The following is a 23,339-nucleotide window of genomic DNA, read 5'->3' as shown; positions in this document are numbered from 1 at the left end:
AGTAAACTTAACTCATCTAGTAACAGAAACAACATTGCTTTTATTTTTTTGAGAAAATAGAAACTGTTGCAGTTATCCTAAAGAGCAATGCAGCCATTCACATCAGGTATTTTCTTAGAAACATCACAGTTCTAAAGAATTTACAAGTGAAAAAAAAAGTATCCAAGAATATTCTTAATTGGAGGGAAATCTGCACCTATACATTCTCTTCCTATATAAAACCACATTTTCTGTAGGCAAGATTTCAGACTCACTTTTTTGACATGGCTAAGATCACAAAAAGGCTTATCAGATAGCATTGATTTAAAATGCCATTTAAATATAGTGGGGGGGTTGCTTTTTTGGGGGGGTAATATTCTCTTAAAGCTTGTCCTAGGAACTTACAGAATTTTTAAACAAACCAAAAACTGGTCTTTTCCAAAACACCGTGCACAAATTCTTCTGAGTACTCAGTTAAGAGAAGGTGTTTTCACTTGTGAATTGCTAACTGTAAAGTCCACAACCTTTTTAAGAACCGAGAACATAACTGCGCGTGGGGGGAGGGGGTATAAAGGCGGATTCAGGCTGAATGGGAAATTCTAAAACATTCAGAGGATCGCGCCTAGAAAGTGGGTAAAGAGGTGCGCACATGCTGGGCCCCCCAAACCTTTCTGCTAACGCTAAAGAGGCCCTTTTTCTGAGGTAATGAACTTTGGGATCAGGGTCCCACGGAGAGAGGGCCGACTTACTCAATTCTAACTGTTCAGAACCGTGCTGTCTGAGCCCTTTACAGCTTTTCTCCAAGCCACACGTGCTGCTTCCAGCCCAGACTCGGCGCTTCTACTCAGTCCGCGCAGGAAGACGACTGCACGCACAGCCTAGCGCAGCCGTCACAAACAGCGCCGTGAGAGACTGCGCGTGCGCAAGGAGACTCTGCACTCGCGGCGAAATCCATTTCCTGCTTGGGTACGGAAGTGGCGTTGCGTCATTTCCGGTCTTCCTCTAGCTGCCATCTTGCGTCCCCGCGTGTGTGCGCCTTATCTCAGCTGGTCTGCCCGAGACCCCCTGAGCGCCAACCCTAGTCCCCCGCGCGGCCCCTTTTCCGCTCCAACAAGGTACAAAAAGTCTCTGGACGCCGGCGTGGGAGGAGGACGGGAGCGGGGGCGGGAAGTGCCCGGAAGGAGCGAGACAGGGAGGGACAGGGCTGAGGAAAGGAAGGCGATGCGACGGACAGGCGCACCCACTCAGGCTGACTCTCGGGGGCGAGGTCGAGCCAGGGGCGGCTGCCCTGGGGGCGAGGCGACGCCGTCTCTTCCTCCACCTCGCGGCGGAACCCGAGGACAGGAGCCTCAGGTACCGCGAGGCTTGCGGAGACTGGCCGGGCCGGGCAGGCCCTGGCTAGGCCGCGGCCGGGCCGGGGCGGTGGGTGGGGGTGCTGACTTAGGCGTGGGTTAGGGCCCGTATCTTGGGCCTGGATGGAGGGGGGCTGGGAGTGGGGAACCTTTTTGGCCTCCCTGGAAACTAAAATTGGGAGCTTTGCGGGGTGGATTGGGATCCAGGCCTCGGCCTGTGTAAGGCAGTTTTTCTGCTGGTGTCTTGGGACATTACAAGCGAGAATTGCTAGAGTGAGCTAGACCTTTTCTCGCTGAGGGTTTCCTGTTTTTCTAGATGAAAGAAACTATCATGAACCAGGAGAAACTCGCCAAGCTGCAGGCACAAGTCCGCATTGGTGGGAAAGTAAGTAATAATTTTTCTTTGAAGTTTTAAAGGTTCGTTTTCTTTTTAATGTTTTGCATTTCTGGTATCCCAGACTTGTCACTTTGTCTAAAGAGAGAATGCCACAGTTGGCCACACAAGGGAAGGGAGGGGAGATTGGGGCCTAAATTAGAGACACAATAGAGTGTTTCAGTGAGATCTATAAATTGTATGTTAGGAGGAGGAAAAGTGAATCAATATGAAAAAGACACTTGAATGAGGTATAGTGCTTTTATGTAAATGTTTTCATTGTTACAGTGTTCTTAGTTCGCGAGAAAGGTGTCATTTCAGTAAGATACCGTTGTGGTTGTACCTTTAACTGGCTTAAGGTTTGCAATAATGCTTGTTACTTAATAGATATTTGTGTTTCTTTTAAATTAATACGTCTCTGTAATGCTTTCTTAGCTAAATGCAATCCAGAGTAGTTGTATATTTTCTAAGATACTGGAAAATATCTTTTATCAGATACATTTTGGAATTTAAGAGCAGTAGACGATGGATTTGGAAATTGTGCCAAAACCCATTTCTTTTCATTTTGACTTTCTAATTGTATTAAAATTAGGGAATAAGAGATTAGTAGGCTTTTAAATAATGTTTTTGCTTCCTTGTTTTTTCCTAATGTATCCCCTTCAGGGACATACTTTTTTGGGCTTTGTAAAGTTTTAGATTGTTTTCTAGGTTATATACTAAAATTTGAATCACACTCTAGACAGAGATCTACCTAGTCATATTTTGCATTGTGTTAGCACATTCCTACTCTTTAACAAGGTGTGGTAGCTTGTTGGAACAAAGCATGTCTTTACTTGGTAAAACTTGTATATCTTCCATAGTACAAGTTTATTGCATATCAGTTTTTTCCAGCTGTGATCATTAACATTCAAATAATGTACAATAAAATATCCCAAAGTTGAACTAATAAATACATGTTGAAATACTTAACTTTGTCAGCAGTGCATGTATCTTGATCCCTTTTTTAATTCACTGAAATTCTTCAAGCTCTACACCTACCCATTAACAACAGTAGGTGTTTCTTGCCGTTTTTTAGTAGTTGTTATAAGCTAGGTGTGGCCTTTAGATCCCAGAAAAACTTGTCACATTCTTTGTGGATCAGTATTTGGGTGCTTCTTTCAGTAGAGGCTTCAGAAAGAATAATTTAAGTAATGTAGTTGTGTGTTCTCTTTTTGTTGCTCTGGTTATCCAGTAATATTTAACCTGGGAAAGATTACATTAAAGGGTAAAGAAAGGTTAAATTTAGTATAGGAAATACTTCTGCTGTAATTGTTATTTAGGAACATTTTCTTTGCCTTCTGAAAAAACAACCTGAAATGTAAAATTTAGGTGAGTTTTGCCTTATTGAAATCTTCAGGTTTTGGATGATTGTTGATAAATGTCACAAGCCCTTTCTATCTGATCAGAGCATTGAAAATTGAATTCTACACTTGTTAAGTGTATAGAACATACAGAATATGTACTAGTTTTGTTTTTAAAATCAATCGTTTTTTAAGGATGTCTTTTAGAGTATTCTCTAGAAACTTGGTATGTGCATAAACACCTAAAGTTGAGGTTTATTCTTAAGACTTTTTGGGGATTTCCTAAACCAGTATAATTTGTAGTTATTGATATTTTCTTCACTTAAACTATAGTTTAATTAAGCCTTCACCATGCTGGATTCTGAGGATGTAAAATTGAAGTTTAAAGCCCCTGAAGGGACTTTAAGGCTGGGGGGGTGGGGTGTGTGATTTGCATAGTACTGCAATAGAAGCATTTTCAAAAAAACAGGTGGGAACAGTTTGGGGAGAGATAATTGCATAGTTGAGGAAAAACACAGAAGAGGTAATGGCTTGAATAGGATTTTAAAGGATTAATAGGAATTGTCATGGAGGTTGAGGGGCAGTGAAGTAGATGGGAGGTAGTGTTTCCTTGAAGGACTATAAATATCACATAATGGGTTTAGCCTATGTGAAGAGAGTCCTTAGGAGTGTTATTAAAGTTTTAAGCTAAGTAGTCATATTTGCCTTAGTTCATGGGATATCTGAGAAGGGGGAAATTAGAGGCTTCAAATTTATAAGTTTTCCTGAAGTCTGTATTGAGTAATTCATTAAATTGTTGAGTACCTTCAATGAATGGAGCAGATACTGTTCTTAATTACTGGATTTAACCAATAGAAGATCTCAAGGAACTTATATTCAAGTGAGGGGAGACAGGCAATACATTTATCTTTATTGTATTAAGTAATATGCAGAAAAATAAACTTGGCTTGGTAGGAAATGATGAGCATGGGTTGCTATTTCTCATTGAATGGTTGGAAAAGACAACTTGGATATGGTGACAGAAAACAGTTATCTATGATGAGGGAGTAAACCATGAAGATGTTAGGGGAGAAGAGGAACATTATGACCAAAGGCCCTTGTTTGGTCTAGCTGAGGAATAGCAGACAGGTTTGGTTGAAAATGAGTGTGCATATGTCATAGGAGATACAGTCAAGATCAGCATAGTAGGTAGGGTTGGAGCAGATTATGTAGGGGCCTTGCAGAACTTCAGACTTTACTCTGGGGTGCTATCGCTGTCTGTTTGCAGACTCATTTGCTTGTGTCATATACTGTCTTACCTGTGAATATTAATGGATGTTGATTTTTCTCTAGTGTGGAAACAGAAAGGTTAAGAGTTCTGCACATGAAACTTCTAAATAATGCTTTAGTTAGACACATGATACCACTTTGATTCTTTATAGCAGATAATTTAAAAAGCAGGACTTTGAAAGGTTATTCTTTTACATCTGACAAAGGTAGTTTAAGGTAGATACTCCCCTCTTTTGGTTTAAGTGCCCTTTACCTGTCTACTCATTGTATAAGTTTATGGTTATGGTATTTTTTTATATATACAGTTCCAGATAATCAGAATTGATTGAATTGGAAATTTTCCATTTGAAAATGTCTTTGTTACAGGGTATGTATACGTTTTCTTCCCTTTTCTCTCCACTTTAGGGTACTGCTCGCAGAAAGAAGAAGGTGGTTCACAGAACAGCTACAGCAGATGATAAAAAACTTCAGTTCTCCTTAAAGAAGTTAGGGGTAAACAATATCTCTGGTATTGAAGAGGTAAGTGTCCAGTACCATGTCTTTATAAAACAGAATTTATCTGAAAAAAGTTAGGGCATTAAATTTTTTTAACTCTACTTCCAACAGAGAATTTTCTCTGTCTAAAGTTCATTTCTACTATATTAATGGATATTAGAGAGATTGCTAAGTCAGAAAGCAAGGAAATTGACTTTCATATTCTAGGCAGAATCTTACCTGTTCTTCGGTGAAATACTAGCCAAAACTTCAGTTTTTGCATATTAAAGTTTTGATTTGAAAGGAATTTTGGTGGGTGTTGCTAATTTAGGTTTTTTTTTTTTCTTTATAGGTGAATATGTTCACAAACCAAGGAACAGTGATCCACTTTAACAACCCTAAAGTTCAGGCATCTCTGGCAGCAAACACTTTCACCATTACAGGTCATGCTGAAACAAAGCAGCTGACAGAAATGCTCCCCAGCATCTTAAACCAGCTTGGTGCAGACAGCCTGACTAGCTTAAGGAGACTGGCTGAAGCTCTGCCCAAACAATGTGAGTTTCTTAGTGATTTTGCTGAGGGTTACCAGCTTAGTAACAGACTCCTAACAACTTGTGGCACAAAGCAGATATGAATGTCTTTATTGTAAATTCATAAATTTAAAGTAAGTAAATTTGGAAATGAAATTTCCTCTAAATGGTTTTTAAGCATTTTCAGTTTTCAGCATTTTAAGCAAGTGTTCTTAGTATGTTCAGTAATTTGTCTAGCATGTTGTGATCATTTAAGTGAATCAGGGGAATGTTTTCTTTGGGTGAGAGCCTTAAAATTATGTTTATTAGCTGGAAACAGGCAAATAGTAATTGGGCCCTTTTTGAAAATTGGCAGTTTAGAATTGATTGAAAATACAAATTCTCGGATTTTTTTTTTTTTTAATAGGATTCTGTTCAGGGCAGAAAATTGTATAGTTGAGTAACTACATCAGGGATGTTACTACTTTATATTGTTGCTTTTAAGACTTTAGGAAATGAAGTAGGCTTTTGAACAGACATCCTAGTGAAACTCATAGACTGTGAGGTTTCAGCTTTTCAAATGTATTTCATGGACAGTTTCTTGTCCCATGCACAAAACAGTAGAATATTTGAGAAAACCGTTTCTTCATCTGCCTCCCAGAATAAATCTTGCTGTAATTGAAAGTGGGGAGTTTCATCCTCTGGACTCCCTATTACACTAACTTAGGACCTGAGAGATTTAAAAGATAGGTATGGAATTTGATTTTTTGAGTGTTACTGTTGATAGTATTCCAGTGTACTTTGTAGACATCACAATATGGATGTAGTATAGAGAATGTCCCACATGTCACTGTTGTAATGATGAATATAAATTGTAACAGTGTTTGAACTTCATCTGTTCTTCCAGTTACTCTTTATTGAAGACTTAAAAAGCTGTGTAGGTAACACTGACATTTTCCTTTTGCAGCTGTGGATGGAAAAGCACCTCTTGCCACTGGAGAGGATGATGATGATGAAGTTCCAGGTAGGAGCCTTCACTTGTTAAATGCTAGAGAACCTTAACAGGAGATAGTAGAGTCTTTATGGTGTAGGAAAGAGCATGTGAGGGTAGGATGTAGGAGAAAGGAAGACATAAATCTAAATTAGAATGAAGAAATAGAGCAGCATTGTTTAACAAGTGTATGTTGTAACCTAAAGCCGTAATTATTTGCAGATAAGAAAGATCTTTGTTTGCTATTTTTGGAGACCAGTAAATTTATGAAAAGCCACGGATCAATTATATCCCTTATTAGAAAGTGATATATAAGCTTTCTAAAATCAGTGGAAAGACCTTTTAGCAGTCACGAGGCATTTTTCTATCAGTTGTGAACAAATTAATAGAATTACTAGACTCAAATATTTACACTTTGCATATATAGGTATCCTCAGGAATCTGGGGAAACTTCAAAACTGAGTGTCATGATACTCCTTGGTCCTGTCCCTAACACTGACTAAATACATTACATTGCTTCGTTTTATTTACTGAAGTGAAACAGGAATGGGGAAAGTACACGCACTTGTTTACACACAGTACTACAGCAACGGCAAATTTAATAACATTTCCTCTTTTCCTTATTCTAATTATGTGCCAGAATGGACGCTTAAAAATAATGTCAAATGCCTAGTAGTCTCATTGGAAATAAACACAAGTGTTTAAATTTATATCCTGCTTTAACTGTAGGCCATATGATGAAATATCTTAAAAGATCTGATGATTATTTGTGGATTCGACTTTTCTGAATTTCTACCATTTTAATTTCTAGATCTTGTGGAGAATTTTGATGAGGCATCCAAAAATGAAGCAAACTGAATTGAGTCAACTTCTGAAGACGATAAAACTTGAAGAAGTTACTGGGAGCTGCTATTTTATATTATGACTGCTTTTTAAAATTTTGTTCATGGATCTGATAAAATCTAGATCTCTAATATTTTTAAGCTTGAGCCCCTTGGACACTGCAGCTCATTTCAGTTTTTGCTTATACACAATTCATTCTTTGCAGCTAATTAAGCTGTAGAAGCCTGGGAATAATGTTTGAAACAGGTTAATAAAATCCTTTGCCTAGTATACAGCTTTATTTTTTATTTCATTGACACTGATTTGTACACAGAAAGCAAAGTTGTTATAGAAAGCTAATCATGGCATGTAATATGATAATCTTTGATGGAATTTGATTAAAGATTTTAAATGACAAGTATGTTACAGGTGGTAAATCTTTTTTTTTCTCTAGTAGTCCTCAGCATTTCTGATGTTTATGTAATGGATATAATTGTAAATTAGAGTAGGATAATCCTAATGAGGATGTATCTTTATATTGTCTATCAATAGACAATATGTGATGCTTTGTATATATTGTCACACTTGATTTTCTCATTTGATCCTCAGTCTCTGAAAGTAGAGACTTGTAGCACCATTCTGTAGATTTAACCCAAGGTTACTATTTAAAAAGTGAGTTAATTCATCCTCTGCAGGATATTCTCTGGGGAACCCCCTTCCCTCAAAAAAAAGTAGTGTTTGTAAAAGGAATGTCACCTTGTTTCCTTAATCAAAAACCATTTAAATGAATAAGGCAACTTTTTTTTAATGTTAAAGATGTATTTATGCATACAGAAGTGGGGTACAGATCAGGGATGCAGGGGGTTGACAGGATTCATCAGAAACAGTGGGGAGCATAACAGTCAAGTTTACTGAAAAACTGCTGAGGGGAGCAGTGGATGGGGCAAGAAAGGTCTGCCACACCATTTGGGTCACTTCCCTAGCCAAGGACCAACCTTGGTGTGTGCTTTAACCCGTTGTGCTACTTGGGAGGGCCCAGACAACTTTTTTCTTTAAAAAAATTTTTTTTAATTAAACAAATTAGATGTGTTCAATTTTAAGAACTGTAATGCCTATGCTACCACCATAATTTGGGTATTGAACAGTTGTTTCTCCAGAAAGTTTCCTTGATAACAGGACAACTTTTAAATAATAGTTTATTTTTACATCATTATGTGCATTTTTCCATCTCAGTTGTAATCCCCGTGGGCTTTCCATCACCAAATTACCCGTGTGCCATCACTATAGTCCAGTGCATTTCCCTCCCCGCACTGGGTACAGGACAACTTTCAAAAAACTTAGCGATCATGTAGAAGAGGCTTTATAAAAACGTAACATTGGCCCCCTGGTGGTATGGTAGGTTAAAGCGCAGCACTGCAAGTTAGCCATAGCAGCTTCAGTGGGAGTTTTCATCCCTGGCCCCGGAGGTGACCCATATGGTGCAGCAGACCTCCTCTGTCTCACTTGCTGCTCCCCTCAGCAGTGTACTTCGTCAATCTCTTCTCCCCACTCTGGTGAACTCTCACACATACACACACCTCTGGCCTGTACCCCAGTATATATAAATTGTAAGACAAATTATCACTTTTAAGACCTTTTGAAGGTACTATACAACCAGTCAAAGTTACTGCTTAAAGTGCCAAAAACTGAAATTTTGTACATCTTAACGTCGTATTTTCTATCAAGGATATCTTATCAGTCCTGTTGAAGTTCACTGCTACAGTCATAAGGACTACAAAGTCCTGTGTACAAACTTAGAAAGGAGTTAAAGCTGATCTTTTACTCCAACCCAGGACTCAAGAGTTGGGATGGTATCTAGTTACTCAGCTTTCTGGTAGTGAGTGGACGATGGGTTAAGTGGCTCTTGAATCTGTTAGCCACAAATGTCACTTGTATGTAGTTGATTAAGGCAAGTGGAATGTTTAAACTGGGTTGATGAGGTCTGGGGTGGGGCCTGAGGATTTGCATTTCTGATGAACTCCCAGGTGATGTGATACTGACATCTTGGCTTCACGTGTGTGCTTCACAGCACAGCTAGAGATTGTATTGACATCCCAAGAGGTTGGGGTAACAGTGACAGATTGTCACAAACATGAAGAACGCCACTAACTACCTTTCTAGTTTCCTGTAAGCCGTACAAGAAAGTTGTGGTATCACAAGTATAGCAGGCTTGGAGGCTTCATTTAGCTTGAGCAATTTGCTGCTTGTAGCAGATGCTGGCTGAGGTTAATCCTGTTATATCTATTCAGAGTTTTTCTCCCCTAACTTCTCAAAATGTTAACCTTTTGGTCCATTGAATCATCTAATGTTTTTGTGGCTGTGAAGACATATTTTAACACCTTTCATATCAGATTAGGCAGAGTTGTGCATAACATGACAAAATTCAGTTGCTATAAAGTTTACACTTGTTTGTAGTTTATGGCAGGGACCCCCACTTTGCTCCAGAAGCAACCTCTAATTGCAACATTGCCAAAATCAGGACAGAAACAAGGCAAATAACCAGCTGGCTTTTGAGCTTATGATAGAAAGTCATAATGATGGTTAATGACTATTTCATCAGCCAGCGCAAACCATGTACTTAGCAAGTCTGATGGCCATGAGGGTTGGCAAATATAATCTCCTCCAGAGCAGTATACATGTTTTGAGTTGTAACAATCTATCATATTTTTCATTCTTTACTAATTTTTCGAAATTCCTGTGCTACAAGTTTTACATCATTTCATTGATTTATCAATTCACCAAATGAGCCACATTGTAAAAAGTAGGAACCATCTCCAAGAGGTAAAATAACTTGTTTCAGGTCACATAGTCCCTTAGACTGGTAGAATGAGATTCAAAACCCAGGTCTGCTCTTGACTTCAATACCTTCTAGAAAGAATTCCAGACTCTGGCAAAGATAAAAGGGCAGATGGATGCTTCTGATCTGGTTGACCTTTGGCAGTTGTAACTACATGTTAGCTATTGTCTCCTTTGGTCATGGGCCAAGCTAGCTTTCAGTGGAACCGAACAAGAGCTGCACAAATGAAGAGACAAACATTGATTTTGATCTGAAAATTCTATTAACATCCTTTATTGAAGTAATTGAACTAGGATATACTTGTGTCATCTCCACATTTGCTTCATCTCTATAATACCTTGTGATGCACAGGGCAGAAAGCTATATTCTAAGATTTGAAACAAGTTTTAAAGCGAACAAAGTCAAGTTTAAGTCTGGTTTCTACTAATAGTGTTTTTCTCTATTACATAATCCTGGGTTCCATGCTTTGGTAGCTGCCCACCACCCCAATGTTGTTTTTGCACAGAGAAGTTTTGAGAGAACCACTTTCAGCTTTTTCAGAACATTTAGAAAAGTCTTCTATTCACATAAATTTTCATCACTCCAATCAGCACAGTCTTGAATGCCATTTTTGCAGCGTGTTTTGGGAATGCAGGCACAGTCCGCAAAGAAAACAGTATCACATCTCCAGCCCGAACACTCGGGGCACTGTAAAACTAGACAGAATCATTGATTTGTAAAACCATAACTTAAAGTGTCAAGGTGAACTGAGAATGATGCTAGTAGAAAAGAAATAACCCGTTGGGTATTAAAAATATTAGGAAAATGGTCCAAGGGGAAAATTGTTGATGTTTATTAAAGATTCTGCATGTTTGGGTGAAATAATTTGTACTTTGAAAAGCCAAGCAGGGTAATACTACTGTCCAACCAAAAAATAAGTACAGTGACACATTACCTAAACAAGGAAGGGTCTGTATGATTTTGTATGTCCAATAAGCAGGAAAGAGAATTAGTACTTGCTAACTGAAAGCTAAAAAAAAAAAAAGAAGGGTCTGTTTATATTTTTAGCCTTTTATTATCAACAGTTTCAAGTGACACCTAATACCTAGGAAGTTCTATGTCTACTCTCCATCTTGATCAGACAAAAGGGCAAGACACCACCTAGTGAGATCTAATTAGTGTTCCCTGTTACTGATAAATCTACATTCTGGGTGAGGCCACAAGGTATTGGAACAATGTGCTGCCATGGCTGTAGAATAAGCCGGTCTTGCCAGTTTATAAAGTAATCAGGATGCTGTGCATGTTAAACCGCCAGAGAGAAGATTGGGAGGCAGAGAAGAGAGGGAAGGATGAAGCAGGAGGGACAGGAAATAACATCCATTAAATAACAAAAAGAACTTTGAGAGTCAAAGCTTTGAAATTCCCTTTGATCTTTACCAACATTTCAAAGAAATCCAAAAGAAATTTGATACCAGACAAGAATTTTCCCTCAAGATTATTTCCTTTGTTAATCTTTGCAAACAGGGCTTCATTTACTTCTTGAGAATTTGCTTCCTTAAAATATGCAAACTACTGGAAGTGTTAGGATAGCTCAATCATGGATGTAAAAATCCTTGAGAAGGTTTCTAAGTATGAGTTAATTTATGTCATTGAATGAAGGGTAGCCATTCTAAGGATCCATTGAAACATCAGTTACACATTTCCATTTTTACCTGATTCATCCGAACAATCGCCACAGTCATTTCTGGTATCACACACCTTGTCCATGTAGGTCCAAGTCTTATGGTTGGGACATTTGAATATCAAGTTTTGTGGGAGACTGCTGGGCATTTGGCCTATATTGGACAAAAACATTATTTCCAACATAGCATTCATGTACAATAATGTTTTAATTATAATTCATGTTAATTATGAATTGCTGGTAACCAGTCTCTAGTTTTGACTATTTGTCCATCTTACCACAGTAGGTAGCAGATTCATCTTCACCATGGCTGCAGTCCAACTTGCCATTACAAAGCAGCGAGGGTGACAAGCAAGTAGTGAGGTCGTCACACAAGAAGCCCAGCTGAAGTGAAGCTGTTTTACATGGTACATACAGTAAATCTGGAAGGTTTATAAAATAGCCAGACAGACATCTGTCGTCATGAACATCAAGTTTTAACCAGTTTTAATATTATAATAACATGCCTCTAATAATCTGCTTTCTCCTTTCCACTTTCTATTGTTCTTTCTCTATAATCCTTTCTTTAAATTGTGTTCCTTTTTAAATTAATTTAATTTTCATTCTTTTCAACCATCTTGCTGGGTGATTGCTGTTATTGCCATTATGTGTAGAGACCAGGAAGCCTTTGCCCCCTTGTGTCTGCAAGCGTCTCTCTTTTTTTTACCCTCTCAAGTGTCTCTTGACTCCTCATGCTCCCATGGGCCAAAACTTGCATTTTGGCCCAGGCAGCCTGCATTTCTTGCAACACCACTGGCATGGGCATGTGGATAAATGAGTGTGAACATGCCTGAAAAGAAGCAGAAGTGACTATGAGAGAATCAAGCTGCCTGGGCTCTGGTGTCAGCTCTGACAAATTGTTTCTATATGATCCTTCCATTGTTTTCTTAGCTAGTTGGTATAACTTGTTATACCAACCTCACAATGACACTGAATTAAATTGAGATCATTGTTTAAATGTAATGAGGCTACCTGCTCAAATGTGAGTGGAAGTTTTTCAAAATAAATGAAATGGTATTTTAAAAATATTTATTACCGGGCCCTCCCTGGTGGAACAATGGGGTAGGATGCAGCACTGCAAGCTAGCTGCTGCCTCTTTGGTGCAAGTTCGATCCCCTTCCCCTGAGGTGATCCACATACCAAGGCAGACCTCTCCTGACCTACTCGCTGCTCCCCTCAGTAGTGTACTTCTTCTATCTGATCTGCCTGTTCTCCTCCTACTCTATCTGGTGAACCTTCTCATTGCCCCTGCACCTCTGTCCTGTACCCCAGTTCTGTATGCATAAATAAATAAATCTTTAAAAAAATGTTTAATACTATAAAAATTCTATGGAAGAGCCCTCCCTGGTGGCGCAACAGCTTAAAGCACAGCACTATGAAGCTATCCACATCATGTTGATAACTCACTCAAGAGTATAATTATGCCCCATGTATTTCCAAAATGGGTGTGTCTCCTGATGTGGATGATATGGGTGAGTCTACTGATAATGGGTACGTGGCACGTGGTATGTGGCAACCATCACTCTGGACACTGTCCATCTCGTCTTTTCTCTTAAATTTTAAGAGAAAATTAAATTAATTTAATTTTCATTCATTTCAACTGTTTTGCTAGTTGGTTGAAATGATCAGTTCCAATTCTTGTGTACATAAATAAGTTATAAAAAAAGTTATATGGAAGATGAAAGCAGCAGATTAGGAACATAAAACTCAAACATATTTACAGCTGCAATAATATCTCTACAGAAAATTTCTGATTGGTTTGTGGAATGGTAAAAGGTCAACAGGCTAGAAATATTTCAGATACTCATTTAGTGTTGGTGAGGGCTTGGTAAAGGTTAACTTTGTATCTTGAAAGTTTTGTAGCTGGGACTAGGCAGGTAATCTAAGAGGCAGTTAACAACACAGTTTGTATTCTTTTTTGTTTTTAAGATTTACTTATTTCTGCATACAAGAGCTGAGGTGTAGGCCAGAGGGGTGTGTGTGTATGTGGGGGGTTGATGGGTGTTGGTGAGAGGATTCACCAGAGATAGAGACAGAGTGGGGAGCAGAACATGTGGATACACTAAAATCCACTGCTGAGGGGAGCAGTGGGAAGCAGGAGAGGTCTGCTGTGCCTTGTGGGTCACCTCCCTGGTTGGGGATCAAACTCAGGCTGCAGTGGCTGCCACTAGATTGATAGTGCTGAGCCCCTTGTGACTCCAGGGGGGCCCACACAGTTTGTATTCTTAATCCATGAGGTGCTTGGCCTTGTGGCTGCTTTCTCTTGAATTACTAACAATGCTGAACACCACGCTCTGTTGAATTTATGCTCTTGTAATTTGGTTCACTACTGTTTCACTAGACTCCCTGACTCCAGCAGAGACTCCTTGAAGGTAGAAACCAGTCCTGTGTAAGCTTCAGAAAGAGCCAGGCTAGCGTAGAGTCCTGGCTCACCGACTTACTGGCTGTATTATCTTGGGATGTCGACTAATATCTGAGTCTCTACTCATTTTTTTTTAAGTGGCACATGGCAAGTTTGATAAGAAAAAGAGGCTAACTTGAGAGGGTAGGGTGACAGAGGAAAAAAAGAGAGAGACACTTGCAGACACATACAGACAAAGGCTTTCTGGTCTCTACACATAATGGCAATAACAACAACCACCTAGCAAAACGGTTGAAATGAATGAAAATTAAATTAATTTAAAAAGGAACAAAATTTTAAAAAGAGAAAAGACGAGATGGACAGTGTCCAGAGTGATGGTTGCCACGTACCACGTGCCAAGTACCCATTATCAGTAGACTCACCTATATCATCCACATCAGGAAACACACCCATTTTGGAAATACATGGAGCATAATTACACTCTTGTTGGTTGAGTGAGTTATCAACAGATCCGTCCCCTATGGGAGGTACATACTGGCAGGTTTTATAGGAATCCCAAAGGTGATCACAAGACCGAGCACAGCTGCCACAAGTCCGAGCACTAGAGAAGCCACGCAGCAGATCCAGAGACACTGCCTGCTGGGAGGCCAACATTGCTCTGTCAAGCAAACACAAACATGCAAGAGAACAGGTCATCTCAGGTAGAGGCTGAGAGGCGCATGTTGGGGTACAGTGTTAACTAGCCAGATGTCTGTGGTGAGCTCAGAGTCATTGAGAGGCAGGAGACAGCATTACAGGAGCTTGAATGAATGCTTTAAGTTATGGGGGTTCTTTTCCTGTCCACTGTTTCCAATTCAAAGCAACCAGCCTTTTGAAGAATAAGTATTATCCTCTTTGTTATGAAAATGAAGCTTTAAAATGAAGAAACAGGGCCCATAAGGTGAAATGACTTCTTAAGTGTACTATTCCCCATTTAAGGCAATATTGTCTAGGGCAGTGTTTCTCAAAGTCTGGTATTCAGGCTGCTTACATCAAACCTCACAGAAAGAAGTGCAGGTTCCAGCGCGCCCCTCCCTCCCCGCTCCTCCCCACCGGCCTATGGAGAAGGGACCTGCATTTTGGGTTATTCTTATACACACCGATATTTGAGAACTACAGCCCTATACCAAAGATGGAAAGCAGACTGTGGCCTTGGGTTCTATGCGGACATTCCAAAGAACAACCACCCCTATACTAGGTGGCTTCTGGGAAGGGGAGAGCAGAGAGGGCAGCTGCTTCTCTTTAGAGTGACTTGGCATCATGGGAACTTACCTGACTGGTTTTCTTGGCATACCTTGAAAAGGAAAACTTCAGTCCTCCAAGTGCCCCTGGTCATTTTTTCAGCATTTAACAGTGCTACCTCTCACAAACAGTAAGACTCACCCTTGAGATTTTGGAGGCAACCCATTGGCTGGAGTTTCTAAATATCTCTGCACCTTCTTCAAAGACCTGAGCCTCTTGAGCCTCTTGAGTCTCATTCTGGGAATTAATGGGCTTCACCCTAGGCGTTAGCATTCAACCCCCTCACATATGTAGACAATATGCGTTGGCACAAGAGAGATGGGATGCATCTTTTCAGGGGAACCACTAGTAGACTCGAAACCTTTTGTTCCTTTGGAACTATATCAAGTATAAAAGGTAATTCTTTATCTCTAACACTTAATAATGCTTCAAGATCAACAGCACTGTCATGTAGTTATGAATATAAATATTACTGTGAAGGAACTTAACCATTAAGAATTTAAGTGTCACAGCCAGCGAGGGATAGAAACAGGGACTAGAATTCACTCAGATGTTGTCTTTTTGCCACATTACAAAGCTGTACAAAGCATTTCCATGGTGCTGGAACACACACACACACACACACACACACACACCTACCTACAAACCTTTGCTCCTCAAACCAGAGTCTACTCTTGGGGGAGGGGAGAAGGAAGTGGGGGTCAATGTTCAGTTGTTTATAGACTGTAGTTACAATCTATAAAATGTCCATACCCTTTGATTTACACAACCTTCTTCTAGGATTGTATTCTATACATATAATTTTTTAGATAGGAGGATGATTTATAGAGAAAGAGTTCTTTCATAGTAGAATTTATAATAGAAACAATAAGTACTAAAAATGTTAACATTAAATACCTATTTACCAAAAGTGATCAAATAAGCTACTCAGTTTTATAGATGATGGATTCTTGGTTGTGTGAGAAAAAAAAATTTTTTAAAGATTTATTTATTTATACATCTAACAACTAGGGTATAGTCCAGGGTGGGGCGGGGGAGGGGTGAGAGGATTCACCAGACACAGAGTGGAAAACAGAACAGACATATTAACTGAAATACACTGCTGAGGGGAGCAGCAGTGGGGAGACAGGAGAGGTCTGCTGCGCCATCTGGGTCATCTCCCTGGCTGGGGATCAAACTTGTGCGGCAGTTGCTGCAGATAGCCTCATAGTGCCGTGCTTGCGCCACCAGGGAGGGCCCGTGTGAGAAATTTTATAAAAACTTGAAGCATGAATACAAAGTCTGAGGGAATTGACAAAGGCTGCCTCTGGCTTGTGGTTTATTTACTCATCATTCATTTCTTCACAAGTCTTCACAGGATACCTGTGTCAGGTAATGTGCTAGGCTCTTTAGAAATATATAGTGATAATTGAGAAAGCTGTATTTTGTCCTTCGCTAGCTTGCAGTCTAGAGAACAATGTGAATTTTTAGCAGGGGTCAGATTCACCAGGAGGTGCTTTTTAAGTTTTCACATATTCTATGCTTCACTCTCAAAGAGTGGGTGGAGCATTAGCATTTTTTTTTATTTAAACAAGCTCCTTTAATGATTCTGACACATACCTAAGGTGGCAGGTAGTCATCTAGAATAGAAGCTTCCAAACCTTTATGATTATGTATTTCTTCAGTAATTAACAAATATAATGACATAAAATTAGCCTAAATATTTATTTATAAGTTACATGCCTGTTCTAGTTCACTAATAAATTATATGTACGATAAAACATTGTCCAAAATTGAAATGTAAGAAGGATGAAACTAAATATGTTGTATAAAAAGAAAAGCTCTAGTATTCCTCCCCTTCACTCTACCTTATCTTCTTGTGCTTTCTGTGTGGTTCATTTGGAAATTCTCTGGTCTAAAGGATAATGGAGCTATGAGTGGCAAACAAGAGTAAACTACTTTAAAGAAGTCATTGCTTGTTTAGTAACATCGCCCTCAAGCATGTTGAAAGGTGAAGCAAATACTCATCATTAAACAGAATTAGACATTAAAATGGACTGGAGTTACCATCGCGGAATTAGAACAACAAAACATGTCTGTTACCTCAGTGGCTAGTATGGAGTCACTAGAAATCGTCCATCTTAAATTAAGTCAGAACAACCAAGGAGGGAGAAGGAATTGTGCAAACTGAAAGATGATTAGAGGAGTTTACATAGGGCCTGGGGATCAGAAGCCTGTGGTGAAGCAAGATGAGACTGAGGCAGTGAAATCCTGAGCAGGAGCTGTGGTTGTCTGGATGAACCAGATACAGTTAAGCCTTCAGACGAGAAGACCCTATCTGAGTCAAGGCCAATTTCCGTACTGAAGAGGGCAGCAGAGAGCAAGGAATGGACCCTATTTATTTCAGGATCCTTTCAACAGGCCATCAGTTTTGTTCACTCAAGAGTGGCATCTCTTGGCTTCTATTACAACTCTATATGCATAAATAAATAAATTTAGTTGATTTAAATTTATTTATTAAAATTTTAAATTTTAATTAATTTATTTAAAAATTAATTAAATTTAAATTTATTTATTTAAAAAAGTGGCGTGGACAGAAAAGATCGGAGGACTAGGAGATATTCAGGTCCGTTTCATAATACTCAGGGATGACTCCCCAGGATATTATAAAGTGCTTGGAGGTAAATCTCCAGCCACTTGCCCCCGCCACATGATTGGATTTTTCCATTTGTAAGTTGTATGGGATGGCTTAAGCATTTTCAAATCTACCACTCCATTCACTCTTAGAGTGAGGTAAGCGGAATTTTTTAGGAGCATCTTATAAATGAGACAACAGATGCTCAAGATGTGAACTCTCCCCTGTCCTCCCATAGCTGCACATCGGTCCAGGTCTCCTGAAAGCAAATTGAGCTTAACTTTTCCTGCTAAATGTAGCTCCTCTGAGTTGGTCCAAAGCTTTTCAAATTCTTTATGAGAATTTAAAATATTGTTTTAATTGTGATGATAACTTGCAACAGTCTTAAGCATATTCTGAATTATCTGGATAATCTCAACTGAGTAGTGGTGTGTATCATCAGAATTCTTTTATTTATCCTTCAGTTTGCATTTATCTTTGAGTTTATACCTGGTAACAGTGGGGAGTAGAACAGACAGATTGACAAAGTACACTGCTGAGGGGAGCCGTGGGTGATACAGGAGAGGTCTGCCTCGCCATGTGGGTCGCCTCCAGGGCAGGGATTGAACTTGCACTGAGGCAGTCCCTGTTTGGCTTAGCTTTGCAACACAGCACTCCAACCGGCTACACCACCAGGGTGGGCCCCTGTCACTGATATTTTTACAGTAGGCTGAACATAGAAACATGGTGGGAGCAGTGAGTTCCATCGGGATGCACAAACATACAGGCACAGGAGACCCAAAGTAACTTGCCCAGAAGATTCATGTTCCCATTTCCAATGGGTGTGCACTATGGTCTCAGTCTGAGAAAGATCAACTTTCCACTGTTCAGTTAACAGTAATTTTTTTTAATATTTATTCATACAGAACTGGGGTACAGGCCAGAGATGCGGAGGGTGATAGGATTCACCAGAGACAGAGCGGGGAGCAGAATAGGTTGACTGAGAAGTACACTGCTGAGGGGAGCAGCGGGCGGGTCAGGAGAGGTCTGCCCCGCCATGTGGTCACCTCCGGGGCAGGCAGGGATCGAACTCATGCGGAAGTGGCTTTAGCTTCTTAGTGCTGTGCTTTAACCCGCTGCGCCACCAGGGAGGGCCCTCAGTTAACAGTAATTTTAGTAGTGCCTATGCTTTGAAGAAAGGTGCTTTTCAGGAGGGTAACGATAACTGGCTGGCTTGTCCATCGAAGGCAGTCTTTTTTTTTTTTTTTTTTCAAATAAAAGAGAGAACTTTCCAGAGTCATCTATTAATATCAACATTGCTCACTTGCAGAATTTTGGTGAAGTGAAAGGTTTGCTTCTAAACCACAAAGGCTGGCATGGATTAATATTTCTGTTTGTATGTAGACAGGCATTCTTGGGAGCTGCACTTTTAAACTTGAATATAGAAACAGACTAAATAATTGGACAGACCTCATAAACTAATGTTTGTCTACTACTAAGTCCAAATCAGCAACATATTCTGTGGAAAATCCCATCCACTTACCTATCAAATTAATATTACAATTTTGAATTTTATTAGTTTGCAATATTTTATTTCAATTTTATTCTATAGCTATAAGTTCATTATTATCGTCAGGAAAACATGGAGTTAGATGAGCACTGAGGACCCTACTGGCTCTAAATTCTGAGCCAGTGACCGCCCCCAGTACATTGCATGTGAGGCGTGAGAGGAAGAACCCAGTATCAGGGGCTCACCAGAAGAACCCAGAACCAGTACCAGAGCCAGAGCTCTCAGAGTTGTTAGAGAGTCTCCCAGCCAGGCTCCTGGGAGTAAGGAAACAAGATGACTGAGTCTGAGTAAGAAGAACTAATCAAGAGAGAGCAAGGCCAGTAGAGAAAGGCAGTGTGGTTTACTGAGTGTCTGGGGTATGACTTATGGGGGTGGCCTGAGCCTGAAGTGGAGCTCCCTAACTTCCTGAATGGAGCTATTACAGAGTGGTCCCCAAGAAAAGGGGAAGTTCCAGGTTCCCAGCCCCATCCAGGAGAGGAGACTGAAGAAGAAAGGAAGCAGGATGGAGCCAGAAGGTGACCTGAGGGCGCCACATGGAGCAGAAAGCATGTGGTAAAGAAACTGCGTTTGCTTCTTGACCCTGCACTGGTAGAAATAGATGTGGGCGAGAGACCCGTGGGGAGGTTGACTATGGCAGCATTTATCTTGATTCTGATTTTGCTCTTTTCCTCCCAGACTAGTCTGGCCATTTCTGACCCTTTTCTATAGGTCTCGGCCAGAAGGTGCTTTAGACATGTGGTGGGCTTTCAGGCCTTGCTTTGGGCAAATCTCTTTTGGGTGGACTTTTGCCCATGAGGGGGCGGGTAACTTCAGATATTTGATTTAGAAACCTCGTTCTTTGTCTTTTCTGTATTTCACACTAATTGTATTAAAATTCCTTTCCATTAAAACTCTTTTGCCGGGAGGCCAGAACCTATTTGGAGCAGGCAGGTTTGGGGGCTCAGGGGTACCCCTCTATCCCTGCCCTATAACAGAGCCAGCTCTGTAGTTCCATTTCAGAAGATGAGTCTAGAGTAGCTTGGAGATTAGTGTTGTCCAGCTCTAGGGAATCAACTCGGCTTCCCTGGTATGTGTCCCAACTCCACTGGAGGCCAAGTTCTAGATTTTTGTCTTTATGAGGAATGACAACTGTCTGGAACAGTTATGCAGAAATGAAGGGTGGAACAGGAACATTACCTGACACTGGTAATGAAGACTTCATTTGAGATCATGACAATACAGGAGAGAGACCGGAAACTTTGACTATAGCAAAAACAGCTGATTTCGAGTCAAGCAGCATCATGTGAGGGTGTAGATGGAAAAATACTAAAAGGAACTTGATTAGATAAAAACTGGATTCTTGCTAGAGCAGGCCAAAATGGTGCATTATCCAGGGAAGGGGACCCTCTGTAAACGGGCTTATCAGGGTTTGTGCTAAGATTGGATTTAGCAAATCAAAGTCAAGTGTAGTCAGTAAAGTTCAGGTTAAAAAGGTTTAGAAGAGCCTGGTTTGGTCAAAGAAGAAATTTTTTTCAGGAACTAAGATTTTCCATGGTTGAGACAAATTCATAAAAACTGGTGGGAATATGAATTTCTCAGTCAGGCAACGGAGTCTGACTGAGGGGACACCCACCTTAGGTAAATAGGCCTGGGCTGAGGGCTTGTGTCACTTGACAAGGTAATGCTAACAGTAATAAAATAATTATGACTCATTTATTATTTGCCATGTGCCAGTAATTTTGTATGCATTGATTCACATCCTTTGAAAACCCCTCAAAGAAGGTATGGTTATTTAAATTTTACAAGTGAGGAAACTAAGAATCAGAAAACGTATTATCAAAGTCAGGAATTGAAAAGAGAAAAAAAAAGTCAGGCGTTGAATTCAGGTCCACTTAATTTTAAAACTGATTATTTTCATAGGGCCCTCCCTGGTGGCACAACGGGCTGAAGCTCAGCACTGCTATCGAGCTGCAGCCACGTCAGTGCCAGTTCAATCTCCTCCCCGGAGGTGACCACATGGCACAGCAGACCTCTCCAGATCTGTCTGCTGTTCCCCTCAGCAGTGTACTTCATCAGTTGGCCTGTTTTGCTCCCCACTCTGTCTCTGGTGAATCCTCTCACCGCCCCTGTACCTCTGGCCTGTACCCCAGTTCTGTAAGCACAAATAAATAAATCTTTAGGGGAAAAAACCTGATTATTTTCACTATGACATGACTCATATCAAGTAGTTTGTAGAGGGAATTTGTAGCTCTAACAGGTTTCCAGATGAAAGGACCTTATTTCTAACAAGTCTCGAGGATTAAGGGCACCCTTTTCCTGCCCTCACTTCCCCTCTGCCTCTGTCATTGTTCACTGCCTCAATTTCAATAGTGTAGTTTTAAAAAATGTGACCAAGATGCTTAACCCGAAGTGCCCACTGGTTTCAGCTGTCCACAGCCGAGCACTTGGAAACAGAGGATGACTGAGTGTCATGCAGGTCTCTTTGGCGTGTCGATGTCCTTTGTCCATTTCTGACTAAGGGCCACCTTGTACTGTCAGAGCAGTACAAGGAAGAGAAGGCGTGACTCACATGTGGTGAGCTTTCTTTCCTCAGCCTGCCTTCTGCTGTGATATGGCATGTTCCCGGAAATGCACCAATGATTTGAATCCCCAAGTGCCTAGAAGAATTAAGAGCTAATCCAAACCATCAGAATCGTTGGCTCTGATTCTAGCAAAGAAGGATAAACAAAATCTTTCTAAAATGGGAAATGGTTCAGAATCATTTTTCTTTGCTTTTCCATCTGATCAGAGATAAGCTTTCAACACCAGAATGTTTTATTAAATTTTTTCTAATAGGCTTCATTGTTTAGCTAATCAAGCTTATCTCAAGCATAGCATCTTTATATATGTATTGCTAATTGGCCTCTTTCAAACTATGTTGACATTTCAGTAATTGTTGAACCACTGTTTTTTTTTTTTTTCCTTTTCATGAAATAGGTCATATCTTATTAAGTTTCTTTGAAGATTGGCTGCTTGTTAAGGGACATTTTGTCACATTGATTTGTGTGCTTATAAAATATGCAGTGAGGATAGATGGACAGAAGGCTGGAGTGGAGAAGAAGGAAATAATTATCTGCCTGGTGCAGTGTGTACTTGTAAGTTTCTAAATATAATAGGTCACGAAATAATGGTGTGAACTGTTTTAGCACACATGGTCCTTTTGTGTGGGTCTCAGGCTTTCTCAATCGTGATGCTACCAGGTTGGAAGTAGGGGCGGTGAGGGGGCTGGTTCCTGGCTCTACACCACTTGTGGCAGCCCTCATGGTCATTTTCCCAAACTAGGTTATGGCTGGTGTGGTTCTTATTATGATTGCAAGATGCACCTCAGCAACAACCTTCATGGGATAAACATCTCTGAAGAACCATGGTTTTATTAGTCACAGGTCCTAGGAGCTATGCGGCACCAGGTCAAACAGCAAGGCTGGGATTGGAGCTGGAAAAGGGGAGGAAGAGAGAGACAGTGACAGAAACAGACCAAGTGAGAGAGTGTGTGAGGTTCACTGTGTATTGGTGAATTTAAAACACAAGAACAAGAATGAAAGTGTCAGAAAGGCAACACAGGGTCACAGGAGTAGTTCGTTATCTAGGTCACCCAGGCATTCCTAAAAGGGGACCTTCAAGGGCGAGGCAGCCTGACTCAGGAGCTGGTTGTGTAACCAGCAATGTTTGTTGGAGATGGACGTCTTTGAAATGGACACCTCCATAATGCAAAAGTTAATGCCAGGCACTTAAATCACAATTTTAAAAAGGCAAATTGTCAGGCACTTACATTATCAGGGTAGGTAAGTGTGAGGATTCCCACATTTGCTTATTATGGAAAAATGTCTGGAAATCAGCTTCAGAAAAGTGGATCCATTCTGATTTTTAAAAG

At 40.2% G+C, this 23,339-nt stretch overlaps 1 protein-coding gene across 2 annotated transcripts; it reads left to right on the top strand.

The window, feature by feature from the left end:
- Positions 1–960: 960 nt before the first annotated feature.
- BTF3 (basic transcription factor 3) lies at positions 961–7,527 on the top strand. Of its 2 annotated transcripts, none has more exons than XM_004678216.1 (6): positions 961–1,094; positions 1,648–1,716; positions 4,719–4,832; positions 5,140–5,341; positions 6,264–6,320; positions 7,099–7,527. In XM_004678216.1, exons 2-6 carry the CDS (start codon positions 1,648–1,650, stop codon positions 7,143–7,145), a joined length of 489 nt encoding a protein of 162 aa, XP_004678273.1. In that variant the 5' UTR covers positions 961–1,094; the 3' UTR covers positions 7,146–7,527. The 2 variants fall into 2 exon arrangements, with proteins under 2 accessions (XP_004678273.1, XP_004678272.1); XM_004678215.1 differs by having other exon boundaries at positions 967–1,332.
- The last annotated feature ends 15,812 nt before the right edge of the window (positions 7,528–23,339 follow it).

Source organism: Condylura cristata, unplaced genomic scaffold, assembly GCF_000260355.1.
Source record: "Condylura cristata isolate star-nosed mole 26May11 unplaced genomic scaffold, ConCri1.0 scaffold00007, whole genome shotgun sequence".
Classification (NCBI taxonomy): domain Eukaryota; kingdom Metazoa; phylum Chordata; class Mammalia; order Eulipotyphla; family Talpidae; genus Condylura; species Condylura cristata.
The sequence above is the reverse complement of the archived record's forward strand: the minus strand, read 5'-3'. Positions and strand labels throughout refer to the sequence as shown.

Bases quoted from the DNA above. Each gene is read 5' to 3' on its own strand.
- BTF3 (XM_004678215.1), top strand. From the start codon at position 1,201: ATGCGACGGACAGGCGCACCCACTCAGGCTGACTCTCGGGGGCGAGGT. The intron at 1,333-1,647 runs GTACCGCGAGGC...CTGTTTTTCTAG, and splicing joins CCCGAGGACAGGAGCCTCAG to ATGAAAGAAACTATCATGAA. The intron at 1,717-4,718 runs GTAAGTAATAAT...TCTCCACTTTAG, and splicing joins AAGTCCGCATTGGTGGGAAA to GGTACTGCTCGCAGAAAGAA.